This window comes from Bubalus kerabau, chromosome 5 (genome assembly GCF_029407905.1).
Source record: "Bubalus kerabau isolate K-KA32 ecotype Philippines breed swamp buffalo chromosome 5, PCC_UOA_SB_1v2, whole genome shotgun sequence".
NCBI classification, from domain to species: domain Eukaryota; kingdom Metazoa; phylum Chordata; class Mammalia; order Artiodactyla; family Bovidae; genus Bubalus; species Bubalus kerabau.
The window spans coordinates 27,970,833-27,989,835 of NC_073628.1; the positions used below are offsets into that span (position 1 = coordinate 27,970,833).

Consider the following 19,003-nt stretch of genomic DNA (forward strand, 5'->3'; position numbering starts at 1 on the left):
TATAAGGTTTACTCAACAATCTGATAACTGAGTTGTCTATTAAAGTGATTAATGACACTTTAATTAATAAGTAGGGTAAACTGCAGTGGTACTGTGGACAGAAGGATTATTGTCAGCCTGAGCGAAATGGAGCAGGAAAGCGTGAGGTTTTGTCGCACTACTCAGAAGGCCTTGAAATTTAAAACTTAGTGCTGCTTTCTGGAAATTTTCATTCAGTACTTTCCTGGGTAGCAGATAACCAAAGAAAGAAAAATTGCAGGTAAGTGGGGAGTACTGTATTTTTAATACAGCATGACACCCTGAAAGCCATCTACTTCATCTGGATTCCAACCAAAGAAATGTTGATTTTTGCCATTGCCAGGAGATCTGGTTGTCTTGAACATACTGAAGAATGGTTTATATTTCACTCTCCAGGGCAAAACCTTAAGGGATTTTCCTGAGTGATTTTGATTATCTTAAGATTTTTCCTTATGTGACTTACCCACTATATAATATATGACTCTACTGTAATAGGATGCTTTGTCTCTTATTTGAAGGGATTCTAGTTAGTTCTCATTTTTTTATATTTGATTAAAATCCAGGTGTACCCTATGCATTGTCTACAAAATTTTGGACATTTCCACTTAATCCTCTCTTAGTTTTCAGTCTTCCCAGCCACAGAGGGAAACTGGGCCCCTGAGGGTTTTAACCTTTTAAAATCTAGATTTCTTAAACCCATTCTCTATGTTTAGTTGCCTTCTTACCTACTTCCATTCTCTGTCCTTGGAAACATATCATTAATAAAAACTTAATTTTAAAAAGTTATCTTTCACACTTCATATTAACTTTGAATCCCTTCAAATAAGAGACAAAGCATCCTATTAAAGTCTTTTCACGTTCATTGAATAGAATAGTGGAAGGGATCATCAGCAATATTAAACCATTATTTAACCAATGCAGACAGAGTGCAGAAGTCCAAAAAATGAGGAACCCTGAAATTGAGTAAAGGATTCTAACATCAGTTCTGAAATACAATTAGAGTGCAATGTTAAAATCTTAAGCTACATTACAATCACAGTTTAATTCTAGATAGGTATAGGGTCATGCTTGAAGTTAGCCCAGGGAGAGAATAAATTTATGAGAGAAATAATCACACTGAAGCAGGACTAAAATATTGTCTTCAGCACAGCAATAAGCATAAAAATGAAATAATCAGTATTAGTGAACTCTTGATTAGAGATGTCAGGGGAGTTCTCCCCAGTCTTATCTCAGAGGCTGCCAATTAGCATTGTTATGTTGTGATAGTAAATGAGTTTGACCAGGTATTTTCCTCTCTGATTCAGGCAGTTATCCCTGGAGTAATGACCTCTAAGTAATTTTCTGAGTTCAAATTCCCTTTGACTTATGTTCTGGCAGAAACCATCATTAATGTTGGCATCCAGGTCTTCAAAAAATCCTGAAACATCCAATGTTTCCAGACATATATATGTATGTATGTATGTATTCATAGGAACGCTCAGTCCTTGTGGAAAGATGAGTCAAGAATTGGAAAAATAAATTTTTGTTCTATATACTAGATGGCTCAGAACTTAATATTTACCTTAATCTGTCTTTCTGTTTTCTAGAAGACTAGATGAGAAAAGGACCAGTCTTAAAATAGAGTTTTCTAAAAAATAATGTAAATCATAGAAGAAAGTTTAGACGATGGTAGCATAGTGCCGCAGTTAAAAACTTCAAGCTTTAAACCCAGTGGGCCACGTTTACCAGTATGATTTTTTTTTCCCGGAATGACTTTAGAAAAGACATTTAACTTCACCTGACCTTGAAATTTCTCATGTGAAAAGTGGAGATTATAACACCAATAGTTACCTCCTGGGTGTTATTTTGAGGGTGAAATGAGGCAGTGCATAAAAGCATTTACCACTATGTCTGGCACATAGAAAATGCTCATAAAATGATCTGATTAATATTTCCATTCACTTCCCTATCTTTTTAAAGAAGGGATTGTTTGTTTATTTTTAACTTATTCATTTGTTTATGGGGAGTGTGATTTCATAGGTTGAATTTACTTACTCCATCAGGATTAAATAAGTGTCACTGGTTTGTCTATCGTGCGTGCTAAGTTGCTCCAGTTATGTCCGACTCTTTGCACCCCATTGGACTGTTGCCCACCAGGCTCCTCTGTCTGTGGAATTCTCCAGGCAAGAATACTGGCATGGGTTGCCAGGCCCTCCTCCAGGGTATCTTCCCCACCCAGGGATCGAATCCACATCTCATTATGTCTCCTGCGCTGCAGGTGGGTTCTTTACCACTAGTGCCACCTGGGAAGCCCTGATTTGTCTGTCAGTACCAATGTCTTCACAGCCAAAGATATGCAGTAAACTTTGTAAGCTGTTCATATCCCTGAATACCTAATGTATTAGAGAAATGAGACATTCTTTCAAAATGCCACATTTATGCAAGCCAGGTGCTCCTCAAAGCAAAATCACTCTTTAATGCCTACAGTTTTTCAGAGTCACAGTTTTCCCCTCTAGGTCACTAAGACAGTGACATAACTATTACAGTAGGTGATATGTCCTGGCTGTCCCTGAAGACTGTACCATAGCCTTAAATCTGATTTCTTTTTTCTCTTCTTCTCATCCTTTTATTCAGCATCCAACCCATGAATATGGGATGGGCTAGTCTCACTTAGTATTCAAAGATCCCAATAAAAAAAAAATCTGAATGTCTACTAACTAGATTTTTAGTTCTCACCCCAGATGTTGGATGCTTCTTAGAAGGGCTCAAATGGAAAGGTAATAGCTATCTTTTTAGTTCACATTTCAAGAGAGAAAAAACAGCCCTATTCATTCCTGGAAATTAAAGTATATCACATCTTCTACCTGCCCCTCCTTTTTCTTTCCTGTCTGTCAGGATTTTTTTCAGTATTCCATCTCTTAGTTTATACTTCTGAAGGTTTATAAAGACAAGAAGTATCTTGTAGAGCTTGATCTCCTAGCCACAAAAATGAGTTTTAGTAGTTTTCAATTTTAAACCTCTGTAGCAGTCAGAAAACTAATTTTTTTTGTTCTGCATTGATTTTTTTAAATTCAGTTTATCTACTATTTTGTTCTTAAACTTTTAAATTTAATGTTTTCTTACCATTGATAGTATTTTCTGGCATTTGAAGAATGAGTAATGGGCCATGTAGTTCTTATAGCTTTTATGGAATATTGGAAAGCAGCATGAAAGGTGGAATATAATGAAACAGTAACCATTGACATTGAGCTGTGAGAAACTGATGACGTGAGGAACCAAGAGATAGAAAAGAGATAGAAGAGATAGAAAGCTCGAGAAGCAGTTGTTGCAAGAGTTCTTAAATGGCAAGCAAGCAAGCACACACACACACCCCTTTTCACGATGACTTTTTATTCAGATATGTATTGGATTCTAGTGCTGTGTTAGGCATCGTGAGGGCAACAGAAAATATAGTCTCTGATGCCAGAGACCTTCACTTAGTAGGAGAGGTCAGCATATAAATAGATGATTGTACTATGTGCTCTGTAATAGAATTTTAATGATACAGGCATATGTAAAAGGGACCCTTGACCTGGCAAACTCTCACTCACATTTAAGGTTTTACCTTAGGCATGACTTTCTTCCAAAAAGCCTTCATCATACAGTTTGCACTAAATTAGTGGGGAGTGATTAATTGTTAGTACAGACATCAAGGAATATTCCTCTAGAGCAGTTGACATCAAATTCCAGTTTTGAATAAAAAGTAGGAAATGATAAGAGAAGTAAAGCATCGTAGTTTTCTTTTCCTGAAGGTTGATAGGAGTGCAGCATATGATATCATTTCATTCTTTAATTGTTCTCTCAATTAACAAATCTTTATTAATTTCCTGTGGTCCCTGAACATCCCAGGCTATTTCATGCCCTTGTAACTGCATGGCTGTTTTCACTAAATGTTTAGATTGAACACCCGGTCATTGTGCCTAGGCAGTGAATATAGGGAGGTAAGCACAGATACAGAGAGATTGCCCTAAAGGGCCTATTGGGATTTTCAGTCGAACAGAAAGCATTATGAATATGATGAATATTGTTACAGGAAACGCAGGAACATTTAATGAGTATGTTATAATCTCTGTGGAATTAGGGAAGGCTGCTCAGGGAAAGTAACATTTAAACTGAGACATAACAAGTGAGAAGAAGCTAGTTTAGACGATGACAGACCTTAGATAGGAAAAAAACCAAAAACAGTCCAGTGATGAATCTGCCTCCTGTAACAGCAGACTGTGTAAAATGGAGTAACACTTTTACTGAGACCAACTTCAAAATATTATATGGGTATAGAAAATAGTGAAATCCTGATACATGCTGCAGAATGTATGAATCCTGAGATAATGAGTGAAAATGCTAAGTAAAAAAGGCCTGCTGTGAAAGGATTCCATTTATATGATGTTCCAGTTCTATGATTCCACTTATCTGAAATGTTCATAATAGGAAAATCTGAGAACTGAGAATAAAAGGAGCAGTATGGATACAAGGTTTCTTTGGGTTTGATAAAAATCTAAAATTAGATTGTGGTGATGGTTGTACAATTCAGAATATACTTTTTAAAAACTGAATTATACAGTTTACTTAAATGGGGAAATTTTTATGGTATGTGAATTGTATTTCAATCTAAAAAGGGAGAAGACTTTTCCTAGAATATCCCTAGATACATTCTACTAAAACCAAAGAGAACATCTTAGAAGCCTCAGTGGGGTTGTAAGAAGAACATTGAAATTATCTTCAAAAGAACAATAAATAGATGATTTCTCCGCAGGAACAATAGAATTGGAAAGACAAAAGGTAATTCAGTGATGACATCCTCACTGTGCTGAAAGAAAATAACTGCCAACCCTGAATTTTACCCAACTAAAATAACTTTGCCAACAAAGGTCCGTCTAGTCAAAGCTGTGATGTTTCCAGTAGTCATGTATGAATGTGAGAGTTGGACTATAAAGAAAGCTGAACGCCAAGAGTGATACTTTTGAACTGTGGTGTTGGAGAAGACTCTTGAGTCCTTTGGACTGCAAGGAGATCCAACTAATCAATCCTAAAGGAAATCAGTCCTGAATATTCATTGGAAGGACTGGTGCTGAAGCTCCAATACTTTGGCCACCTGATGCAAAGAACGGACTCATTGGAAAAGACCCTGCTGCTGGGAAAGATTGACGGCAGGAGGAGAAGGGAACGACAGGGGATGAGATGGTTGGATGGCATCACTGACTTGATGACATGAGTTTGAGTAAGCTCTGGGAGTTGGTGATGGTCAGGGAAGCCTGGCATGCTGCAGTCCATGGGGTCACAAAGAGTCAGACATGACTGAGTGAACTGAACTGAACTGAACTGAAAGTAACTTTTAAGAATGAAGCTGAGAGCTTCCCTGGTGGAACAGTGGATTGGAACCCACCTGCCAGTGCAGGAGACATGGGTTCTATCCCTGGTCTGGGAAGATCCCACATGCCACGGAGCAGCTGAGCCCATGTGCCACAACTACTGAAGCCTGCACCCCTAGAGCCTGTGCTTCGCAACAAGGGAAGCCACCTCAGTGAGAAGCCTGTGCACTGCAACAAAGAGTAGCCCCACTCACTGCAGCTGGAGAAAGCGCGCATGCAGCAGTGAAACCCAGCATGGCCAAAAACAAACCTAAAAAATGAAGAACGAAGCTGAAATAGATACTTCAGGTGAACAACAACAAAAAAGGATTTGCCCCAGGAAACTGATTAATGAAGGGAATAAAAGCAAACAAAAAGTGATCCTAGATGGAAGTCCAGAAGTACAGGAAGCAATGAAAGTGAACAAAAGTGGTATATGTGCATATAGCAGTAGTTCCACTCCCAGGTATATACCCAACAGCATTGAGTACTTAAGTTCATCAAAATACGTTCATAAAAGAATGTTCATAAAAACGGCACTTAATACTTGTCAACAGTAGACTGGATAAATAAATTTTATAGTCACATATGTCTTAGAGCCATATAACTATTTAGGTGATACACAATCGTATAAGTGAATGTCAAAAACAATAATAAAATTAGCTAGGCACAAAAGACTATGATATTGGTGAAGCATGTAATAGGGAAAATGAATCTGCGCTTAGAAATTGGAGAGAGAAGTCTTGGCAAGGACGTAGAGAAAAGGGAACTCTGTACACTTGTAGTGGAAATGTAAATTGGTACAGCCACTATAGGAACAGTACAGAGGTTCCTCAGAAAATTAAAAATAGAAACACCATATGACCCAGCAATCCTGCTTCTGGGTGCATATCCAGAGGAAATGAAAACAGGGTCTTGATTATTCACAATAGTTGAGATATAGAAACATCCAAAGTGTGTACAATGGACTAGATAAAGAAGATACGAGATTATATATACACACACATGCAGTGGAGTATTATTCCACTGTAAAAAGAAGGAAATCTTGCCATTTACCACAGCATGGATGGATCTTGAGGGTATTTGGCCAAGTGAAAGAAGTCAGAAGGAAACAAATAACTCTTACACATAGAACCTAAATAAAAAGGCCAGACTCAGAAACAGAGAACAGAATGGTGGTTACCGATAGGTTGGGAACTGGGAAAAATGGGGAAATGTTGGTTAAGAGTACAGACTTCTAGTTAGAAGTTGAGTAAGTTCTGGGGATCCATTGTACATCAAGGTGATTATACCATAGTTAATGATGCTATATTATATAGTTGAAGATTACTAAAAGTAGATTTTAAATGTTCTCACTGCAAAAAAAAAAAAAAGTGATAATCATGTGGCATGATGGAGATTTAGTTAATGCTCTGGTGGTAGTCGTTTTGCGGTATGTAAGTGTATCAAATCAACACATGGCACACCTTACATTATATATTGTTAGGTTGGTTACATCATTGACTGTATAAATTAATAGTATCTTGTGTTTCTAGCTAGGAAGAAGTGTTGAGGAGTAAGGCCATATAAGCTATTGATTTATGAAATGTCAGAATTCAAGTACCTATGTTTTAGTCTCTGAAGCAGTGATCCCTTCTGCTTTCTAAAACTGCCTTTTTAGGTAATTTTGTAGGTAAACTACAAGGGAGCAATCTTAGTAAATTTTAAAGGAATTTCAGTTGTACTTTGGGAATATTTTAGTAGATCAAAAATGATTTATGTTGAGTTTCTTTTAGTAAAAGTACCTTTTAAAAATATTCTTGGACCTATTGTCTGTTTTGATGCTTTCCATATTGCTTGATCCATTTCTAAACGATACTCAGTTTGGTGATACCCTTGGGAAGTATATGGCACTTAATGTGTATTGTTCCCTAGAGGAATCATGAAAGAAAGAAAAGATGCAAATTTCCTCCTGGGATAAAATAGAAAATTAATTGAAGAGGGAAGAGTCTATAATTTAAGCTATAGTTAATATTGGGAGAATAATGTAATATGTAATTTTCATTTTCTTGGTTATGTCTTCTTAAATACCAGTTATCACCAGCAGAGTTCATGCTCTTTATGTAGCAGCTTTTTATGGCCTGTATTTGTATTTTCATCTGATTGGTTTATAGACAATGATGTAAGTTTAAAATGTATAATCTTTTTTATGCATTATCTTCTTACTCTTGCTTTACTTGCTTCAGACTCATCATCAGTTAGCTTTTGAATTCCATGTTAAGGTTTTGAAAGAAATACTCCAACAAAAAATGAATTGTATTTTTGTTATAGTGATTCTGCTGCATGGATTACATGCACTCTATCTCCATGCTTGGATAAACTCCATCAAAAGCACATTATCCTCCTATTTCTGTGGCCAGCTGCCTAATTGTATCTGCTGTAACCACACGCTGCTGGAACATGATACCAATGAAGAACAGAAATGATAAATTACTCCCTGCAGGTGATAGTGATAATGATAATTTTTAATTTCCTTCTTCCTCATAAGGTCTAGTCTGATCTCACTTCATTGGCTGCCATCCTGTTATATACACACACGATATGTCCTCTTTAAAGAAATACTCATCACAGTAAAATATATGAGAAAGCAATTCATTTTTATTCCATGTCATTGTTCTTCATATGAGCATGTATCATACTACTTTGTATGTATGGGATGGAAAAACAAAATGTAGCTTAAAACAGATTTTTTAAATGGTTCAATGTACACATGAAATGATTTGTGAAATCCACAAAGCAGAAACAAATAGCTCATTCTGAAACTATCTTATAATACTTCAGAATATTTAAGATGCCCAATAGAGCTACATGTCTGTATTATTTTCCTATGTACTTCAGAGTAATTATGGAAGATTCTCACCAAATTATAAGCATGATCAAACTATCCCAGAAATTTACTGTATGCATATATTTTCCTTTCATTCTGTTTATTTGTTATCACTGTTGTTCTTAATTACTATTAACTTTCTCTCAGTCTTAGTGACTTTATACCTGTATTTTTCTGCCTGTGGTATAAGGCAGTGAATTTTATTTCACTGTGGCCTTGCCTTTGCAAACTAACCTAGCTCCTATAGATACTTAATTTAAATGCTTATTTCTCTCCTTAGCATTCCCCTTGCCCCTAATTAGAGATATATATGGAACAAAAGGGAAATTCATTCTGCGGCCAGGTCTTCCAATCTATCTGATCTTTTTTAAGCACATGTCAAGTTGTGCTCCAGTTATTTATTGCCATTGCCTGTTTGGCATCATTTTCAATTTCCTGTGCTGATTGTTTGTTCTTGTATTTGAATGACTTCCAGAGAGAGAGTGAGTTCATTGAAATTAACATTTAAAACACCTAGAGATATCGTGTCAAAGTGGTGGTAACAAGGAGGTTAAACTGTAATTGAAAAACAGTTGCATGTTTATATTCTGCAGCGAAATGAATAGTTTTGTCCCCAAATCATCTGACATATTTGACTGTTTATAACATCCTTGCAGAAATAAAAACAGTGATCATAGTTCAACTAGTTTATATGATGTTTCAAGTTTAAGGATTTTTTTCCTCTTTTTTCCTCATCTCTATTTTAATTATCAAGGATCACTTATATATTTAAAAAGAAAAAAAAGCTCTTTCCTAAAAGTGGCATTCTAGGCATTGCTAGTATTAGAGGGTAAATACCATTTAGTTCTCTGATGAGTACATTATGTGCATGTGATTTTAAATCCCAGGTGAATTTTTTCCTGACTTCTCAAGCTTCTGCTTAATGTTTGCCGTGGAACTGATCTTAACACTACCCTTAAACAAACATCATTAGGAAGGTAGATCTGCATGAAGAGTTGGAGATCCTATAATGTCCTTCACAGGGAACTATGATATAGATATGTCTTCTATTTTTCTTTCTTATTTTATTTATTTGTCTTTGGGTTTATAAACTATTTGTTTTTTGGTTATGCTAAACTACCCAGTATTTCTTTCACTGTATTTTTGGGTTAGTTTCTTATTTGAGAACTAAATTTCATAGAAAATTATATTTAGGGATTGAAAGACAATTCTAAAATGCCTTTATATTCTCAGATCTTTTTTATTTTTTAACTTTTTGTAAACTTGTGTATCAGCCTCTTGTGTTCATTAAGACCTATACTCCATGATTATAGTTCTGTAATGTTTTGTTATATTAACATTACCAGCCTGTTTTTGCTTTTTTTTTTAACCAGAGTTAAATAGGCCATTTCTCTTCATATAGTTTATATATTTCAAACTCTGGTCGCATTTTCTGATAACGTTGTAAGAGCTGCTTTTCAGCCCAAATTTTGTTGTTTCCACAAAAGGTTTTATTAGGTCACTGAAGTTTTTCTTTCTTCACTTCCATTTTTGGTAACATAGAGTATACAACGTATGTATAACTTAAAGAATACTTATAAAGTAACCCTCTCCCTCTAGAACCCTAGAAGTCTTCATAATGTTTTCATATATACACTGTGTGTTTGCTCAGTTGTTCAGTCATGTCTGACTCTTTGCAGCCCGACAGACTCCTCTGTTCATGGAATTATCTAGACAAGAATAGTGGTGTGAAGTGCCATTTCCTACTCCAGGGGAATCTTTCCAGCACAGGGATTGAACCTGCATCTCCTGCACTGGCAGGCAGATTCTTTACCACTAAGCCACCTGGAAAGCCCATCCCCATGTATACACTACTATGTATAAAATAGGTAACTAATGAGAGCCTACTAGATAGCAGAGGGAACTCTGCTCAGTGCTCTGTGGAGACCTAAATGAGATGGAAATCCAAAAAGAGGGGACATATATATACATGTAACTGTTTCAGTTTGCTGTATAGCAGAAACAAATATAACATTGTAAAGCAACTATTCTTCAATAAAAATTAATGCAAAGCAATACAAATAAAATTTTTCATTTTTCAACGATTTTATAATAAAATATATATATATACATATAGAGAGGGTTTCAATAATTTCTATTACTGTTACTTTCCCATTTGCATCTTTTCATCTCTATTTGCAACTTTAGGGACTTCCCTGGTGGCTCAGACGGTCAAGTGTCTGCCTACAGTGTGGGAGACCCGGGTTCAGTCCCTGGGTCGGGAAGATTCTCTGGAGAAGGCAATGGCAACCCACTCCAGTACTCTTGCCTGGAAAATCCCATGGGCGGAGGAGCCTGTTAGTCTACAATCCATAGGGTCACAAAGAGTCGGACACGATTCAGTGACTAAACTTTCACTTTTGCTACTCTCCTCATTGGAAAATGTGTGTGTGTGTGTGTGTGTTAGTCGTTCAGTCATATCCAACTCTTTGTGACCTGTGGACTGTAGCCCACCAGGCTCCTCTATCCATGGAGTTCTCCAGGCAAGAATACTGGACTGGGTGGCCATTCCCTTCTCCAGGGGATCTTCCTGACTCAGGAGTCAAACCCAGCTCTCCTGCATTGCAAGCAGATTCTTTACCATCTCAGTCACCAGGGAAACCCTGGAAAATGTTATTTTTCTAGAATTACTAGCTGGGGAAAACTTGTCATTCTTTTTATTTAAATTAGTTTAGTTCCTTTTACATGTTAGATACTACCCTAGCCTTTGGGGTACAGAGAGGACTGATTTTTTTGAGAGTCACTAAGGGAAATAATCAGAGATAACAGCTGAATTGAATGCCTCTCCATGCAATACTATGGATTATTTAGCTCAAGTCCTATTAAAAATAACTTATCACAGTTCTTCATATTTGTGAGAAATGGATAGATAAACATGAAGAATATCGATATTCCAAATCTATCTGTTACTTTCAGTAGCTTGGTCAGATCTTTCCAGATAGTTATATATTCACATTTGTGTAACACAGAATAAGTGCCCCAAACAAATATATATTATTTTTTTCACTTAATAGTATACCACAACTCTTTTTCCAAATCACTGTAGGTTTACTTTTGATGGCCAAATAGTATTCTATTATTTGTAGATTTTATGATTTAGTAACTGATTACCTGTTGTTGAAAATTTGGGCTAAAATTGACATAGTTAAATCTTTGCAAGCATACTTAGTAATTTCCTTAGAATAACTTTTTGGAAGTTTTGAATTACTGGGTCAACCAGTATTACATTGTAAAAAATCTTAATTGAGTGAATGAAAACAGAAAAGTATACAAGTCATAAATAGTTTAATAAAATTACACAAAGTGATTTTTCCCTCATGTATATATACCCAGCGTTCAACTTAAGAAACAGAATACTACCAGAAACCCAGGAGCCCACCAGGGAATCCCTTCCAGTTTCTATCCTTGTTGCAAGGGTAACTCCTCTTCTGACTTGTAACACTAGGAATTAGGTTTGCTATTTTTGGATTTCTGTATATAAACTGAGTCATATCATGTGTGCTATTTTGCATCTGATTTCTTTGTAATATGTATTAGTTATTTTCCCTAGAAAAGTTATTTCATTTTATTTTCCCAGCATGAATGCTTCTTTCTCCACTAGCTGTGAATACTGTCATTTAAAAAACACAGTCAAGGAAAATTGTATCCAGTTGTCTTAATTTACCTATTTTTTTCTAAGTAGGTGAAACAGTTTTTTTTAACATGTCTATTAATCATTTGTTTTTCTTTTGTAAATCTCTTGCTTTGTCTTTTGTTAGCTTCTTTTGATACATTGCTGTCTTACTAATTTGTAGTAGCTTAATATACAAAGAACAGTGACCCTTTGTTATATGTGTGGCAAATATTCTCCGATCTCTTGCTTATCTTTTAGTTTTGATTCTAAAATTTAAATTTTTCTTATATTAAGTTTCTGCCTTGTGTATGATGTTTAAGAGCCTTCTTTATTTGCAGACTTTATAGACATTATTTATTGTTTAGATTTCATTCTACCTCCTACCCTCCAGCCCCTGCACTGATCTTTGTGCTTATGTGTGCTTACATTGAAAACCCCACCAGATGATGTTATAATTTGTGCCTTAAATAATCATAGGTATCAAATTCAGAGGGGATTATAGTTACCCAACTATTTATCATTTCTTTTGTTTTCTTATTTTTGATATTTCAGGTTTCCTTCCAATATTATTGCCTGTCAGTCTAAAGAACTTCCTTTAAAATGTCTTCTAAAAAGCCTGTTGGCAATGGATTCTGTAATTTTCCTTCACTTGGAAATATTTTTATCCTTCATTCTCTAAAGGATGTTTTTCCTGGATATAGAATTTTAAAAGTGTTTTTTTTTCCCCCTCCTGTTCCATCATATTTTTCTTTTCAGTCTGGACCTCCAGTCAGATGTCTGTTAATTCCACAGGTCCCCGAGTCTCTGGGCATTTTATTTCAATCTTTTCCCCTTGTTTTTAAAAATTGGTTCATTTCTGTTGGTTTCACTTCAAATTCAGACTTTTCCCCCTGTATCTTCTCCATTCTACAATTGATCCTAGGAAGTTTTTTGTTTCAGTTAATTGTGTTTTTCAGTTCTGAAATTCCCTTTAGGTTCTCTTTTTGTCATTTCTGTTTCTCCACTGAGAATCTCTCTTGTGATTTATTTCAGTGTGTCTCTGCTGTGGCTTTGCTCTTAACTCATACCAACATAGTTATAGTTTCTGCTTTAAGTCTTTGTCTGATAGTCCAGCATCTGGGTCATCTCAGCACTGACATCTGTTGACTGTCTTTCCTCTTGACAGTTGGTTCCATTTTCCTGGACTTTGTATGCTGAGTAGTATTAGATTGTATCCTGGGTATCGTGGACTCTTTGCTGACTTATCATCATCTGGACCTTATTGATGTTTGATGTTAACAGGCGATCAGTGCAGTTAAAGTCAGGACATAAGTTCTGTCAGCAGTGTCTCAGCAGATAGTGGTTCAAACCTCATTTCTGCTCTCTAAGAGTGCTGTTCTTTCTGTTTTGGGGTTCTCTCCTGCAGGAACACAGTTTAGGAATTGGTCTGAGACCAATGTTTTTTTCTGTTTGACAGAATTATAAATAGTATTTGATTCTCTCTTGGTATCTGAAGCATAATGAACCTCAAGGTTAAATACTGAATTTGGTTTGGGCCCAATCTGCATTAACCCCGTGGAATCGGTAAAACTCCACGTTTTTAACAAAAGCAGGAAAGTACACAAATCAGCTTTATATGACTTTCTGATAATCAGTTTCTAATTTTTAACACTTTATAAGCTTTATTTAATGCCAGTTTTAAAATAGGTTGAGTCAAGCCTGTCCCACTAGTGAAAGAAAAAGAAATGATCATTTAAATTTTAAACAAAAAGACATTAAAATTTATATTTGATTAACATATTAATTTCTTCTAGCAGCCTTTTATACAATTACAGTGAACCTTAGAGTTACATCAGATTTCTTCTTTGTGTGTATACCTAAAACATAAGTTTTATTTGAATGATGTAATTTTTATTTTCCGAAACCAAATATGTAATATTTTAAAATTTCATTTATCTCATCATAAAAATAATCATACTACTTTAAAATTGGATGAATTAAATCAGAAGAAAAATGAAACGAATTGGGTTTGTACAAAAGAGTATGTGTCAGTTATTTATTTCTGTGTAGCAGACCACTCCAAAACTTAGTGTCTTGATGTCAAAATCATGTAGATTTATTTGTCTGTGTTTCTATTCTGGATTGTTCTGCTGGTCTAGTTCAATACTAGTTCTCCTGGTCTCTCCTGGGCTGTCTCACACTGCTGCGGCTGTATGGGGACTTGACTCACATGGCAGCATCTCAGTGGGGGAGTCTGGATGGGTAAGGGGCCGGATGAGCCTCGCTCCATGTAGATTCTCACTTTTCAGTGGTCCAGCACTGTCATTTCTTTAATTGAACACATATTGAGTATCTGATTAGCCTTATTATCTTGTTTATATGGGGAAAAGCCAAGTTACATTACTTTATTTTTATTTATAACATCTTTTCTAGAGAAAATAGTGACCTGCCATTTGTTTAAGAGTGTCTGATCTTTGAAATGGTTTCTTACTTGCCTTGACTTAAAAGACCATGAAATCAATTGTCACATGATTTGTTTAATAATTATTTATATTACTTCTTTTTTAAAAAAACAGGCAATTGCTGGCTACTTCGATATATATTTTGAGAAGAATTGCCACAACAAGGTAAGTATTTCATAACTAGGCAAGTATTTTATCTTTGTGCCCCAAGGTATTTGATCATAAGCATTTTGCTTTTGTAAGTAGTTGGAGCTTGTATTTGATGTAGTAAATTAATGTACCGTGATATTAAAAATCTTGTACTTCATCAGACATTTTTGAACTCTACCAATGCAGGTTGTGTTTTCTACGGGCCCACTGAGCACCAAAACACACTGGAAGCAAACAATATTTCTATTGGAAAAGCCATTTTCAGTTAAAGCAGGTAAGAAAGGGGGGCGGGTGTCTTATTCATTCTGAAATAAACAGTATTCATCCATTCTACAACCACTTTTCCTGTGCCCACTGTATTTGAAGCAATATAGCATACTAAGGTAAGTAGTTCTTAGAGTTGACCATGTACATAAAGTTTAGGTGGCATATCATTTCATTAAAGAAGTAAGTTAAAGAAAACTTTTATTTGAATCTAATGTCTGCCAGTTACAATGTATGTGCCATTATGTAGCTCTTATGTTGAGTACTACAGAGTAATTCAGAAAATTTTTCGTTAAGCATTAACTAGTATATACTAAGTTGAAACTATAACTAAAAGAAAATATTTTAATTTCCCAAGTGACTAAACAGAAATATTACCAATAGAAGTAAAGTGTAAATTAAAAGAGAATGTCATTCAGTAGTTATTATATTCAAAATATATTTGTTTAGAATGCTCTCCACTGGGTCCACCTCCTCACATCTAGCCTAGTGTTTAAAGACTGATCTGATGCTGCATTCCTTTGTCTTACATCTCGTTGATTGTTCACTTACATGAGCACCTATAGTTCTTATGTATCTACACATTTAACACCAAAAGTTAGAATTTGATTATGGACTCTCTTTTTTTTTTTAACTGCTTGTTACATGTATGTCTTGTCCCATCTTCACTGAAAGCCTCTTGACTGTGGGAAAACTGAATGCACACCAAACTTCAGTGCAGAGATACTCAACATCAGATTATTTGTGTGTCTCTTAAAAGCAACATTGAGCAAAGATTTGCAGAAGGATTTCTAAAATATATGATTTTGATTTATATGAAGTTTTAAAAACATGTAAAACAACAGTCTATACACGCACATAGTAAATTAAGAAGCAGCACTTATGATAACCACTGAATTCATTGACGTGGTCACCTCTAGAGAAGGATAGAAATAAGATTGCAGAAAGGGGCTTTAGTGCCATATATCTGAACTATTTCTTTGAAAAACTGAAGGAACTGTGCAGAATGTCAAGATGTGACAAAACTGAGGAAGTGGTCGTTATATCATTCTCCATGTTTAAAATATTTCATAAAATTGTAATGTTTTTATTTCACTATTGAAGTGTAAAGGAATTTAGTAGATGCAAATAAACACCATTAGAGTAAAGCAGCGCTGTGTTGTCATTCTTTCACTTTGAGGTTGTAATGCTATGGAAATAAAACTTTGATGGTGTCATTTTCTCTTTCTCTGGAAAGCTATAGCACAGCAAAACTGAAATGAAGCAAAGACATCTTCATTTATGTTTCTTTGCTTTTTTTTTAACTCTTATATTTGGATTAACTTTGGGAAAATTTAAAATACTGCTTTTTCCTTCGCTGTGACCATTTGTTGTCTTACTACTAGAATTCTAAAGGCAATACTAATTCTTTCATGTTTTAATCTTGAGAGAGATTTAAGATAGCCTTTGAATTTTCTCCTACCTAATTGCAACACAATATTATTTATACCTAGTGAAAATTTGAAATCCCAACTATTCTTTACACAGTAATCCTTCGAGTAATTGATTTCTCAGAATACTGTGTAGAAGATATATGATTCTAATGTTGCCCTGTGGCACCATCTACATTCTATATTTCTTTTATTGCCATTGTGTGTACTTACATTTAAATAGTAAGTCCAATAGGCTCCCCTAAAAGAGTACAACCAGAGGAAAGTTTGTGAAAACAAAATTTCAAAGAAAGGAGAAAAAATAGTCATTCTCAGTTATAAGAATTTTTTTTTTACTCTACTAATCATTAGCCTCTGATGGTATTACTGATAAATAGAAGCCAGAAGCTGTGGGGCAGAGTATTGGGATAGAAGCTAGTCAGAAAAAAGAGCTCTAGGGACCTCTGTATCAATATCGAACATGTTGATAATTGTATTAAATATAAATGGTCCATACATCTAGAAGATAAAATTTCATTCAGTGCTAAAAAAAAATGAACTATCAACCTGTGAAAATACATGGAGGAATCTTAAACCCATATTCCTGAGTGAAAGAAGCCACCCACTTAAAGAAATAACACCAACTCTACACAGTCTCTTCCAGAAAAAAGAAAAGGACTGATTTTATGAGGGTAGTATTTCTTTGATATCAAAAATTAGACAAAGATAGTACAAGAAAATTAAACTATAAACCAGTGTCCCTCATGAATAAATCCTCAACAAATAGTAGCAAAATGAATCCAGTGATGTGTAGAAAATACACTGTGACCAAATGGATTTTATTCCAAGAATTCAAGGCTGATTTCATTAGACTGCTAGCAGTCTAAAGAAGAAAAGCTTCATGATCGTATCAGTGGATGCAGAAAAAAAAAAAGTTTGACAAAATGTAGTATCAATTCATGACAAATACAGCAAACTAGAAACAAAAGAGAGCTTCATCATCCTGACAGAAGGCATCCATACAGGCATCCATACAGCCTATCGCTAGCATCATGCTGAATAAAGAAAGACTAAATTTGAGATAAGGCAGTGGTGTCTACTTGCTCCACTCCTACAGTTTTTTTTTCTTAGAATTTATTTTAATTGGAGGGTAATTAATGTACAGTATTGTGATGGTTTTTTCCATGTATCAGTATGAATTGGCCATAGGTAGTACATGTGTTCCCTCCATCCTGAACCCCCTCCTGCCTCCCTCCCTACCCTATCCCTCTAGGTTGTCACAGAGCACCAGTTTTGGGTGCCCTGCTTCATGCATCAAACTCGCACTGGTTGTCTGTTTTACATATGACAGTGTATATGTTTGAATGGTATTCTCTCAAATCATCCCACCTTCTCCTTTTCCCACTGAGTCCAAAAGTCTCTTCTTTACATCTGGGTCTCCTTTGCTACCGTTTATGTAGGATCACTGGTACCATCTTTCTAGATTCCATATATATGCATTAATATGCAGTATTTGTCTTTCTCTTTCTGACTTACTTCACTCTGTATAATAGGCTCTAGGTTCATCCACCTTGTTAGAACTGACTCAAATGCATTCCTTTTTATAAAGGCTGAATAATATTCTGTTGTATATATATACCACAACTTCCTTATCCATTCATCTGCTGATGGACATTAGGTTGCTTCCATATCCTAGCTGTTGTAAATGGTGCTGCATTGAACGTTCAGGTACATGTGTCTTTTTCAGTTCTGGTTTCCTTAGAGTATATGCCCAGAAATGGAATTGCTGGGTCGTATGGTAGTTTTATTCCTAGTTTTTTAAGGAATGTTCCTACTGTTCTCCATAGTGGTTGTATCAGTTTGCATTCCCACCAACAGTGTAACAAGGTTCCCTTTTCTCCACACCCTCTCCAGCATTTGTTATTTGTAGACTTTTTGATGATGGCCATTCTGACTGGTGTGAGATGATACCTCATTGTGGTTTTGATTTGCATTTCTCTAATAATAAGTGATGTTGAGCATCTTTTCATTTGTTTATTAGCCTAAGCAAAAATTAGACAAAGATGGTACAAGAAAATGAAACTACAGACCAATGTCCCTCGCGAATAAATCCTCAACAAAATAGTAGCAAATTGAATCCAGTGATGTGTAACAAGAAAATACACTGTGACCACAGTGTGTATGTCTGCACTCCTGCACTCTTAAACTGGAAGTCTTATTAGCCAGTGCAATAAGAAATGAAAAAGAATTAAAAAGCATTGGGAAGGAAGAAATAAAGCTGTTATTATTTATGGATAATGTATACATAGAAAATTCTAGGAAATCTACCAAAAAAAAAAAAAAAAAATACAGAGCTAGTAAGTGAATTTAGCAAGAGAGAAATTACTGTGCTGATTCTAAAGTTTATATACAAATGATCTAGACTATTGTAGCCAAACAATTTTAAGAACCATATTGTACTTCTTACACTATGTAAATTCTGAACTGAAAAATTATATTAACACAAGCAGTATAGTATTGACATATAAAAGATGGATATATAGATTAATACACTGATAGAAAATCCAAAAATAGCCTCATTTTGTATAGTCAGTTAAGTTTTTTCAAAGGGCCAGTATAAATTTAATTGGAAAAGGATAGTCTTCTCAGAAAATTGTGTTAGAACAACTGAATATTCATAAAGGAAAATAATGACTCTTCTTATCTGACACCAAATATATAAAAACTGACTTTACATGAATAATAGACATAAAAGCTTACAACTGTGAAATTTCTAGATAACATAAGAGAGCATCTTGACACTTGAGGTAGGTGAAAGTTTACAAAAGTGAAATATT

General features: G+C 35.2%; 1 protein-coding gene across 6 annotated transcripts in view; it reads left to right on the forward strand.

Moving 5' to 3' along the window:
• Positions 1 to 19,003, forward strand: part of PRMT3 (protein arginine methyltransferase 3) — a 153,342-nt gene that overhangs the window by 101,164 nt on the left and 33,175 nt on the right. For 4 of the 6 annotated variants that reach the window (XM_055581347.1, XM_055581346.1, XM_055581349.1 and 1 more), the window contains exons 14-15: positions 14,458 to 14,508; positions 14,680 to 14,767. In XM_055581347.1, the coding sequence (XP_055437322.1) occupies positions 14,458 to 14,508; positions 14,680 to 14,767 (139 nt within the window). Of the gene's footprint in view, positions 1 to 4,789; positions 9,154 to 14,457; positions 14,509 to 14,679; positions 14,768 to 15,432; positions 18,490 to 19,003 lie in introns of those variants that run through there. The other 2 variants (XM_055581348.1, XM_055581352.1) reach the window with 2 other exon arrangements.